The sequence below is a fragment of the Lactuca sativa genome, chromosome 4 (assembly GCF_002870075.4).
Source record: "Lactuca sativa cultivar Salinas chromosome 4, Lsat_Salinas_v11, whole genome shotgun sequence".
Lineage (NCBI taxonomy): Eukaryota > Viridiplantae > Streptophyta > Magnoliopsida > Asterales > Asteraceae > Lactuca > Lactuca sativa.
In genome coordinates, this window is record NC_056626.2 from 67,260,490 (window position 1) to 67,272,274 (window position 11,785).

Consider the following 11,785-nt stretch of genomic DNA (forward strand, 5'->3'; position numbering starts at 1 on the left):
ATAAACTTTACGTCCATGCATGGCATTTTGGGCATGAAATGCCAGGAACATGATCTTAATGGGGTTTTCACTCATAAATACCAACAAGGCTGAATAAAGCAGGAATCTTTGGGTGATAAAGACCTCTTAAGGTCCATATCCGGAGTTCAAGCCTCCTCATGAACCCCAAATCCTCAAAGTCCCAAAATGAAAAGAAAAGAAGCCCTAATTTCAAAATGAGAGATCTACTCAAATAAAAGGGAAAGGTTCGAACTTGATACCTCCAATAGAAGCTCTTGGATGAATAAGTAGTAGATCTATCAACCTCTTCTCAATCCTAGCTTGGAATCTTCCTTCCTTCACCAAAAATGCACTCAAAACTCTCAAGTAAGGCTCAAGACTCTCTCACAAGCTCAAGGGGCGATTAGGGTTTCTTCTCTGGGAGGTGTGGCCGCAAATGAGGCTATAAGTGCCTTTAAATAGGGTCCAAACCCAGGGATCGAGGGTTTCCTCTTGCAGTGCCTACTCGGCGAGTCTACTCTTGGACTCGTCGAGTAGTTCATTAAATTCACGTGGCCACCCCATTGCTACTCGACGATTTATGGCACCAACTCGTCGAGTAGATCAATAAATCATTAAATATATATATATATATATATATATATATATATATATATATATATATATATATATATATATATATATATATATATCTGGGAATCCGGATGTTACATTTTCACACAAATGAGTGTGAAAGAGTTTGATATTTTGATATTTTGGCTTGGTGGAAAGAAAATGAAACCCAATTTCTGATTATAGCCGCTATGGCTCGTGATCTACTAAGCTCCCAAGATTCTACGGTAGCTTCGCAATCAACTTTTTTCTGTTAATTAATGGCAGTGGCAAGTTATATCACCAAGAACAACAAAACTCACTCATTTGTCTGTGGAAGTGTGCATTTGCTTGAAATGCTACCTTGATGGCGTGTAACGGATACAAGACATTCAACTACTAGAGGGTAAAGCATTGCATGTGAACAACAAGTACATGATGAATAAGTTGTGATGGGATCGTCGGTGTCACTCACCCTACAAGAGATCGAGTATGAAAGTGCATTACGCAACGACATGACAGATGAAGACTAAATCCAAATAACAATGACTACGACTATGAACTACGAATACGACGACAACCACGTTTTATGTTTTGTGTTTGAAGATGTATTAGTTTAATGTTTTATGTATTTCCGATATGAAATCCAAAAAAATAAAAAATGAAATAAAAAAATAACCCATGAAAATTGCTCCAAAAATGTGTCTAAAAAAATGAAATAAAAAAATAACCCATGAAAATTGCTCCAAAAATGTGTCTAAATTCAATATTAATCCACACACAACATACTAATACTACCTACTGTTTAGTGGGTTTATTATTTTTTTTTAAGTGTCAATTTTTTTTTAAGAAAATAACAATCTTACAATTATTCGATACATATATCAGCCATATAAAAGCCCCCAAAAAAAACAAGATCGCAAAAAATCAATTAAATTCGTCGGTTTTTTTAACCAGTTTGCGGATCCGGTTTGAACGATCTTGAACAAAACCGAACCGACTTATATAGGATTGGATTATTTTGGTGGTGAACCGATTTGAAACCGAACCAGTTTATGGGTGAATGGGTATTGACCTTGTTGACTAGAACCAAACCGTTTAAAAACAAAAAAAACAAAAACTGTTTGTGCCCCTCTAGCCGCACCCTTAAAACCTTTTGGGTCAGTTGTTCACGTCTGTGGCCGGATAAGGAGCCCAACTTCTTTTCAGTTCCAAGACAATTTAGGGCCTATTGAGTCTCGCCCCCTGAGGTCCTGACAGATTGAGATAGGATTTTACAGTCAACAATAGCGAAGCGAACAAGGAGATATCGACATATCGTCCTCCGATTTTCGGATAATCATTACCATAATCACTTGCTTGGCAAACTAGGAAACTTGCAATCATTATGGAAACAACAGTGATCTTGGAGCTGTACTTCCACCGATTAATTCTAAAACCTATAAACTCAAACTCAAGCCGATTCTTCTACCGAAATCGTCTAACGCCAACGATAAGGTTTTTTTTTGTCAAATACTTTTACTTCCAGTTCTATTATTTCAATCTCGCGTGTTTGATTACTTGATTATCTATGTTTTAATGATTTATGTTCACGCAATTCAATACTCGTTTACAATTCCTCTTGAAGTAATGATTTTCTGCTTTTGTTACTGAGCACATCAGAGTTTAAATGTTTACTGTTTCTTGAAGTATTCAACTATACAAATTCGCACCTACTGTATTTTCTCATATTTTTCTTTGCGTTTATATGCATTATTTTCATTAATGGTTTTGTGTAAAAGTCGTAGCCAATTTTTGAGAAGAATTTGATTTTTTGCACCTTATTGTAGTTGAGTAATCGACTTACCTATTTACTCTTCTTTTGCAGGTGCAATAATGGTTAAAAAAAGGAGTAGTACTGGAAAGCAACAAAATGATGATGTACCCTGGTCAGATCTTAACAATGATGTCCTTCTTTTAATTATGATGCGTGGAGTTGTTGATTTTCTTGTATTCAGTGGAGTTTGCAAGTCATGGAGGTCACTCGCACTCTCCAACTGGAAGAGATTTATGGTGTCCAAACCACCAATGTTCGCGCGTATATCTCCTTCATCAATGTCCATGTGCATCTCTCCTATTTTCTCTTATAAGAAAACCTTGTGCATCACAGACTTTGAAGGAAGAAAGTTCAAAACCATCCTTCCCCATTGTGTTGGCAGGAAGTGTGTTGGATTAACTTGTGGTTATTTGATCTTGTTTGGGAAGAAAACCAAAGACTTTTGGCTTGTGAATCCTATCACAAAGCATCAACTTTGTTTCCCTCGTGTCCCTTCTACTGTCTGTGTTTATCCATGTTTAAGACTCAGGGCTATCTTTTTCTTTTCACCTTCAATATCCTGGTGGGTGTTGGTTATGGTAATTAGATTCACCAATGCAGTATGGTTTTCAATAGCGGGTGAAGGAGCATGGAATCATGTCTCCTCTCCTTTACTTATCCGTGATATTCATGTTTTCAAGGGAAAGATATATACCCTAAACAATAGTGAAATTGTAAGAGGTGGATATCAGTTATGTGAATTAAGACTCAATCCACATCCCAAATTGGTGTTACTAGAAACCAAGAATTTTCTAAAGCGAAGATCTCTTCCGATGTTTGTAAGTTCGGGTGAAAATCTTTATGTGTTGGACTATTCAGGAAATGGGTACTCTTTTCACGAACTAGATTTTGGTCAAATGAAATGGGTGTTATGTGAAAATACAAAAGAAGAATATGGATTCTTTTATAGCTCGAAGCATATTACTGCTTTTAAAGCCGAGTCGAGGGCTAACCCGTGGTTAGAGTATGGGAGACATGTTGGTAGTGGGAATGGTTGTAAAGCAAGGTTCTTTGCTGAAAAGATGTGGTATTTCCCCCATGATTGTGTCAATGTTAATCTCATACACAAGTGATGACTTGTTAGCATATGTTGAAAGATTTTCAAGACATTGAGAAGCACTATTGGTTGATTTAATTTAATGACCCGTAATTATTATTTGTATGTGTTTCCTTTTAATGATTAATATTTTTTTAACACATGATTCTTTGTTAAATAAAATATTAAAAAATCAAAAGAATGAAGTTTTCTGTAGGATTATATTTTTTGTGTCATTCATCTTATATTGTCTCTTATTTTGATTGACCTTATGTTAGCTTCATGTTGTGGATTATTTTTGTTTCATACTTGAGTTGGTCACTTTTAGAAGTGGTAGGGTTTTTTAAATATTTGCACCATGTGTAGAACAAAATATTAAACTATGTGTACATTTTATAATATATTAACAATAAAAGCTACAAAAAGATCATAGCAAATATATAAGTATGTTCAATGTGGACAATAAGAGTTTTATGAAACATTTTGAATTTGCTTTAAACCAAATTGATTTAAAAATATTTATATGTTTATCTCGAATTTATTTTTCAAAAGTTGTCTTCAAATAAGGTAAGTAACGCAACCTCTCGCTTATTTTTCAAAGTTTCTTTCTACCCCTGCATACCTCTTAAAAATCAACCTGTGTCCCAGACTCCTAGTGTTACACTAGCCCAAATGTCTTGGGATTGATCCATCCCGAACTATGTGAAATGTAGGGCCCAAGACATGAGAAGCCCATGTGTTTTCATAGATACCGGTCATTAACCTTTGGACATGAAAATCAACTACATATATATGAACCCCGTCTTGTTTCTGAAAGAAGTTAAGACAAAACTGCAAATTTGGTCCCTATGGTATTCAAAAAACTTTGGATACGATCCAAAAAGTTTTTAACTTGTACGAAAGGTCCAAAATCAAAGTTCTACTGGGTTTTTGGTCCAAAAAAACTTACAAAGAGACGGTTATGCCCTTTTGATTTCTTTTTTCCTTTTTCTATAAGTATTTTAATGATATTTGATTTAAAAAGAATAAATTTTTTTTCACCCCTACCCCCACTGTACTCTCTCTCTCTCTCTCTCTCTCTCTCTCTCTCTCTCTCTCTCTCTCCTTATTTATTGAATTACGAAAAAAAAACCCAAATTTTTTGCTACTTGGTTACCAGATTATACGCACAAGGAGACCCCAAAAACCCAGGTTCTTCAATTTTTTTTGCTCAACTTCAAAAACTCATTTCTTTTCTTCAAGATCAAACACACAGTCACACACATAAACTCGACCTTTGAATCTCTAGCTTCAGTTCAATTTTTTGTCCCCATATCTCTATCTCTCTCGCACATGTTTCTCCCTAGCCCTAGATCAATTTTCCCTCTTCCTTGATGTTGTAATCGCAGGTGAGTGGTGTTCCCTCATTTTCAGTTCCAACTCACTAACACGTATTCATCCGTATGCTGTAACGTCCCAAAAACACAGTCTGAAAATTTCGTTTAATTTAATAATAAAAACCATAGTCGATAAACCTCATGTAAAAAATCATAAGCTATGTATCTCAAAACATTGTTACAACTGTCAAGCATATCATAGTTTAAACATCCTAGGCTGAAACAAATGGTGTGTGCACCGCAATATTCCCGAGCTCCTCTTTTGAAAACTGAGTACCTGAAACCAAAACTGAAAACTGTAAGCACGAAGCTTAGTGAGTCTCCCCAAACTACCACATACCACACAATAACACATAAGCACATACTGGGCCTCGCCCACTGCATCGGACTGGAGTTCCGAACTAACCAGGGCCTTGCCCTCTGCATCGGACCGAGGTCCGAAAACTGCATCGGAACGAAGTCCAAAACTAACCAGGGCCTTGCCCTCTGCATCGGACCGAAGTCCGGAACTAACCATGGCCTTGCCCTCTGCATCGGACCAAAGTCCGGAACTAATCAGGGCATTGCCCTCTGCATCATACCGAAGTCCGGAAACTGACTAAACATAGCATAGCATAATCATAACATATAACATGAACACATATACTGCATACTGCATCGGACTAAAGTCCGAAACACATAACACAAGGACATGCTTGAATCACGAAGACATCAAGCACACTGAACTACTGCATCGGACCGAAGTCTGGAACTGCTAACATCTAACATGTAAGCTAAACCACATATCATATAGCATATAACATATAACATGTAAACTAAACCACTGCATCGGGCCCCGCCCGGCATCGGACTAGAGTCTGGTACTACTAATATCTAAACGGGTCGGCATTGTGGCCTTAGAACCGTTCCTACTGGAGGAGGACTCACCTCACACTGCTGAAGCCCCAAAGACACAATCCCACACTGCTGAAGTCCCACAGACTAAACCCCAGCTGCTGGATGACAGATTCCCGATCTGTCAATATCAAAACATCACCCAATTAATAATTGGGTTCCACTACAAAACTACACATACATACTTTGGATAATTACTACATTACCCCTAGCTAGGCTTTCCCAAGCCCAAGGTCCAATCCATAAGCCCAAAGTCAACTAGGGATCAAAGAAATTAGGCCCAACCTCTACATGGACTTCCCTTAAGGCCCACTTGTTCAGTCCAGTCCAACATGTCTCATTCTAAGGGCCCAATATCATACAACCATCTAGGCCCAAACTATAGTCCATTTATGGCCCAATTTTCCAAATTGGGCCCAATCCTTCATATGGGCCTTACCTTAAAGCCCAACTAATTACTCTAGTCCACTTGATTAACCTTGGATGGCCCAATAATAAATCAATTACCAAAGCCCAATCGAAAGGCCCAACTCAAAGCCCAAGTGAAACTAGGGTTTCACATAAAATGACGATTAGGGTTAAGTGTTTCTTACTTAATCCCTTAAGGACTTAATCCATTAAGTCCAATATTACTTAGATTAATCTTTGTCAATAATTATTATTTAATATTCCAAGTTATTAAATAATTCTAGTGTGCATCCCGATTAATTCTCAAAATTAGAGTTTAATTGGCATTAGTGTTTTCCAACCCAAAGACTAGCCCATTTATTAACTTGTTGGGTTTCTAGGTCAATTAGGGTTTTATTGGGCCTACTAGGCCCACTAGAATGTCATTAAGCCCATTAGGGTTTTATTAGGGCCCATTAAGGTTTTATTAAGCCCATTAAGTCTTATTAGTCCCATTAGGGCTTCCTTGGGCCCATTAGGGTTTCAAACCCTCCAAACGAATCAACACAATCGAGACAAAGCACACCGCCACCCGACACGGCAGTCGGTGGCGGCAGCCACCACCCTAAGGTGGTGGTTTTCGGTTTTCTTTCATTAATCAAAATTTTACAATTACAAAGAAATTAACAAAATAAACACACACTCACACACTAAACTAATCACACCCATAACCACCATAAGGTGGTCGGCGACAGCAGATGGAGGTTGGATATCGATAGCCACCATGGTCGGCTGCCATAGTGGCTCTCTTGTTCTCCGGCCAACAATGCACGACAGTCACTGAAACATTGACACCTCCACGGGTTGGAACACGCACTTCAGCTAATCTTCAATCGTTGAGGAAGACGGCAACGGGGGGTGACGCTATGAACGGAAAAGAAACATCAGTAACAGTGGTGCCGGCAACACAAGCTGTATAACGCGAGCTGAGGCACTCAACGAAAGAAACAGGGAAGAGGAGGTTGATTCCTTGCCGGAAAATGATAACAGCGATCGCGCCATCTAGCTATGACGACCCTCTGCGTTGCGCACGACGTCCGACAGTCGTGGTGGCGCTCTTCAGCGAGGTGGCGAGCGAGCGGAAAGGTGCTTGGACTCGACTGGAAGCGGATTTGCTCTTTCAACTCTCACAGCCCCATCGTCCCAAAAACTCCGACTCCTAAGACTCTCCCTTGCCGGCAGCAAGCATGGTAGAAGTCCGATGGCCGCTGTAACCGCCCGTTGATCGGAAACGGATTGGTGGCGGCTGATGAACCGATGATGGCAGCTGCACTCTCTTTGTTAGGGTTAGGGTTCGCTTTAGTTCAAAAGTTTAAAGTTGGAGGGTTTTCAATATGATATTGTAGCGTCAATTCAAGGAAAACTATTACATGGTGGCCTTCTAAATATCCAAATTGGTCTCTAATGTCTTCATTCTCTACTCTTACTTAAATATATGTTAAAATCGTAGGCTGACAATGTGAAGGTCTGGTGAGTTATATTAGGATTCAATAATTTTCTAAAAGTCAAAGGGATTGACACAATGCTTGACCAATAAGAATCCACAAATTTATTTTAAACGTCATCTTGAAATATTCCTAAAATCATTACAAAAATCTTAGGCTAGAGGATGTGGACTTCGGATAGCTCGTCATCGAACTCGGCAAACACCGCGCCGACCCCTTGGCTTGCCGAGCTCGACTTAGTAACTCGGCTGGATAGAGGGTGTAACACCCCCAACTCTTAGGTATAAACTTTTCAGTCTTTTATTTATGTTGAAAGGTCTACTCGACGAGTTGGATGTCCTGACTCGTCAAGTCGGAGCGAATTTGGTGGCAGATTTTAAGTGGCCAACTCGACGAGTTGGAGGACCCAACTCGATGAGTTGGAGCTGGCGTTTGAAACCCTAATTTCCAGGGTTTTGCACCTTATTTAAAGGATCATTAGCCTCCCTTATAGCCTCCCTTGAGCTCAGAAACCCTAAAACGTATTCACTCTCCATATTTGTGTGTTGTTAAGCTTAGAAGGTGAATCTTGGTGAGAAAAGCTTGAAGGCCAAGGAGTTTGGAGCAAGGAAAAGTTGTGGATCTGAAGTCTACTCCATCTTAGCATCATTTGAAGGTAAAAATTCGTTACCTTGACTTTCTTTTAGCTAGATCCTCTCCATGATTGAGAATATAACCATTTTTAGCATGATGGTGATTCATTTCGGGCGTTGGGCCAGATCTAAAGTTGCAACTTCAGATCTAGGCTCATCTTGATCCCTATAGCCATAAAGCTTCAGTCTTTAGCAAGATAAAGGCCCTTCCTTACCTAGAAACTCTTCTTTAGCTGGATTTTGACCCTTAGCACCTTGCATGCACGTAAAGCTTGCAACTTTACGTGGGAAGTAGGCCCTAAGTGTTGGATTAGTGTCTAAGCCCGTAACTATATTTGGTATGTACTTGACCCAGTTGTGCATAGTCCTTTTGGGTTGCCTTCACCAAAGTAACTTGATAGGATGATTTATCAAGAGAGAGAGGTTATTATGGTTTATTAATATATTATATGAATAATATATTAAAGGAGAAATCATATTGTTTAATTAAGATTAAACATGAGTTAATTGAGAATTAATTTCGTGGCTAAAAGTCATTAATTAAATAAAGGGGACTAGAACTGTCAATTGTGTGATAGTTGGATATTGGGCTGATGGACTCCATAGAAGTTGGAGTGGATGAAATCTATGGGGAAACCCATTAGAATTCATCCAAGGCTTCTAATGTGGGAGTCCATTAGCTGCTTAGGGCCTAAGCAGCCAGATTAGGGTTTCCTAGTTAAAAAACCTAATAGCCTCACTATATAAGGAACCCATAAGGCCCCAAAAACGTGTGGAAGTAATCCCTAAGGATTCTTGGACGTTTTGGTGACCTCTTCTCCTCTCATAAGTCATTCTCTTGCTTGTGGTGTTTGTAAGCCATTAGAGGAGTGAACTTTTTTTTGGAAAGGGAACTTCCCTAACGAGGGTTTCCGGGCCGCTTACGCGCACTGACTAATCCCCCGGTGCAAACATGATACATTGTCTCATGCACTGGAGTCACTGCAGGCGAACCTCCATGGCCACAAGGGCTGAGTAGTGCCAGGATTTGAACATGGGTCAATAGGTTATCCACCATATCTTCCACATGCCTTACCAAGTCACCACAACCCAAGTGGTTTAGAGGAGTGAACTTTGTGACTCTAAGATCCAAGACAAGAAGATTCAAGCCATTCTAGTAGAGGTAATCATCTAGATCTGTTTTATATGACAATTTTGAAATATGTATGCTAGACCTAGGGTTCATAAGTCTTGGTGAATTGCATGTACAATAGAGAAACCTAGATCCAAGCTTTAGGGTTTTTATGAGCACATAAGATGTTCTTTTGTATAAAACTGATCAGTGGTATCAGAGCCTTGATTGGTTTCTATTTTATTGATGCCTTGTATGTTCATCTTGCTGAAAATCGTTTTTCTGCCCTTTGCGCGACCTGACTCGGCGAGTCAGTGGATGAACTCGGTGAGTCAGCCTGACTCGGCAAGTCCAGTCCCTGATCGGCGAGTCTAGGGGTCAGACAGAGGATATTTTAGGATTTTTTCGGATTTTGGCTGATTTTGATGATAGATAATTACCATAAACATTTTTTATTGATAAAATCCAAATTTTATTGATATTATGTGATTATCCTTGCCAAAATATAAGATAATTGTCATTTAATTGAATTATTATTTTCTTATTTGATAAAATTTGATTATTCATATACATGTATTAAAGGGCATCGTCCTTATCACTAGTGACTTTTGACTCATTCATAATTTAGCCACAACATTTTTCAAGATTGTGTATTTAGTTCCTCGGCTGTGTTGATTTCAAGTCACCGTCTTTCTCCACCAATCATATCGTTAATTCCCCTCCTTCCTTGTTATTCCTAATGTTCGATTAAATTCTGGAATACGCTCAACCCTTAAAAAATACACAATGTCTTCCTCCTTCCTTCTCTCTCTACCCAGATATCAGTCTTTTCAACATACGAGCTGGTGAAACGAGCGGTGAAAGTTGTGTACGAAAAGGGAATCGTGCATGTTTCCAGCGACTTTAGAATTCGAAAATCTGAATTAGTTCTAGAATTCGGTTTCATGGGATGTACAAGATGGTGTTGTGGATCGGATGGGAGAATAGATCCATTTGAGTACAAAAACCAACCTTCATGAAAATGATGAACCGATTTTAAAGAATTGTGTTATGTTTTTTTGAATAAGGAGAGCTGGTCTGTTTTCAAAATTTCCTGCGCCACGGGTGAGTATGTTGTACGAAATATATATTAATATGGTTTTGTTTTGAAACTTTTTTAAGGTATATATGTGTTTGTGTTATATTTGCTCTTATTTCTTGCCCACCAACTGTTTGACAAAAGTTGACTTTGCTTATCGTCAATAGTATGTTCCCTTAATGGTTGAATTGCGGGTAAAAATGTGGATATTGACAATAGCAATATTTGAAGTGCACTTGAGATTAGGGTTGAAAGGCTTTGAAAGAGTAACCTTTGTTGTTAATATCCAATCAATGTTTTGAAGAAGGAAAAGTGAAAGATTCTTCAAAGAGTATACAAAGGTATGATTAGTCGATTTTTTTTTCTTTTTCTGTGTGTCTACAGTATATATGCGTTTGTTCATTACCTATAAAGATATGGCGTGTGTATTTTGCTATCTTTTGATTCAAAAAACATAGTTATCAGATTATCTTTAGTTTTTTCACATCTGATTTTATATATTAGGACAATACTTCCATCATTTGCGCTAGGTGCTTTGAAAATGGAGCTAACTGGAAGAACAAGTATGTTGATGCTTACAAGTTCATTGACTCCAATCCTGACAATAACAACAATTTTATATGATAATCAACATTAGACATTGATTTCATTGTTTCCATTCGGTTACAAATTGTGATTTTTTTTTCAATTATTAGGTATTTGTTAGATTAGATCTTCTGGATCTGTTCTTTGAATGTTTTTATGAATTTGATGAGTTCTCATCACTACTATCACATATGTCTCCTATTGACTTTAAAACCGTCTTTGCAACTTTCGATTTCTTCAAGATAAAATAATTAAAGATTTTGTTTTGATAAACATAATGTTATGGAATCTATGTGTTTTAGTGTGTGTAGTCATGCATTTTATATGTTTTTGTCTGTTTTTTTGTGGAATCGGAGGATTTATATGTATATGTTTTTGTTTTTGTTGTTCTAGGATGTTGATGAGGACATAACTTAATAACCTAAACCCATCCCCCCTAAGAAAATGTCATATTTACCCTTGCCTGCTTGCATTCTGTTGTCGGTATTAACGAACCCAGATATCAGTTTTTACTTTGGAGCATACATTACTGATAAACATGGATTATGTTTCTTCTTTTTACATTTCCAGGGACTAAATCTCAAGCATTTTTGTTTTGGTCTCTTGGCATGAAGAAGATCACCTTGATTTTCCCAAAACAAGTAAGAGTTTTAGTTTTGGATACTATGAATATCGTTAGAGTTGTGTGTTTGAGACTTTGAGTCCTTTCAGGCATTTGGTTTAACGTTTTGATCA

At 38.1% G+C, this 11,785-nt stretch overlaps 1 protein-coding gene across 1 annotated transcript; it reads left to right on the forward strand.

The window, feature by feature from the left end:
- Window positions 1-1,767: 1,767 nt before the first annotated feature.
- Window positions 1,768-3,704, forward strand: LOC111879983 (uncharacterized). Its single transcript, XM_023876404.3, has 2 exons — window positions 1,768-2,088; window positions 2,459-3,704. The coding sequence occupies exon 2, from the start codon at window positions 2,467-2,469 to the stop codon at window positions 3,517-3,519; it is 1,053 nt and encodes a 350-aa protein (XP_023732172.1). The 5' UTR covers window positions 1,768-2,088; window positions 2,459-2,466; the 3' UTR covers window positions 3,520-3,704.
- Window positions 3,705-11,785: the final 8,081 nt, after the last annotated feature.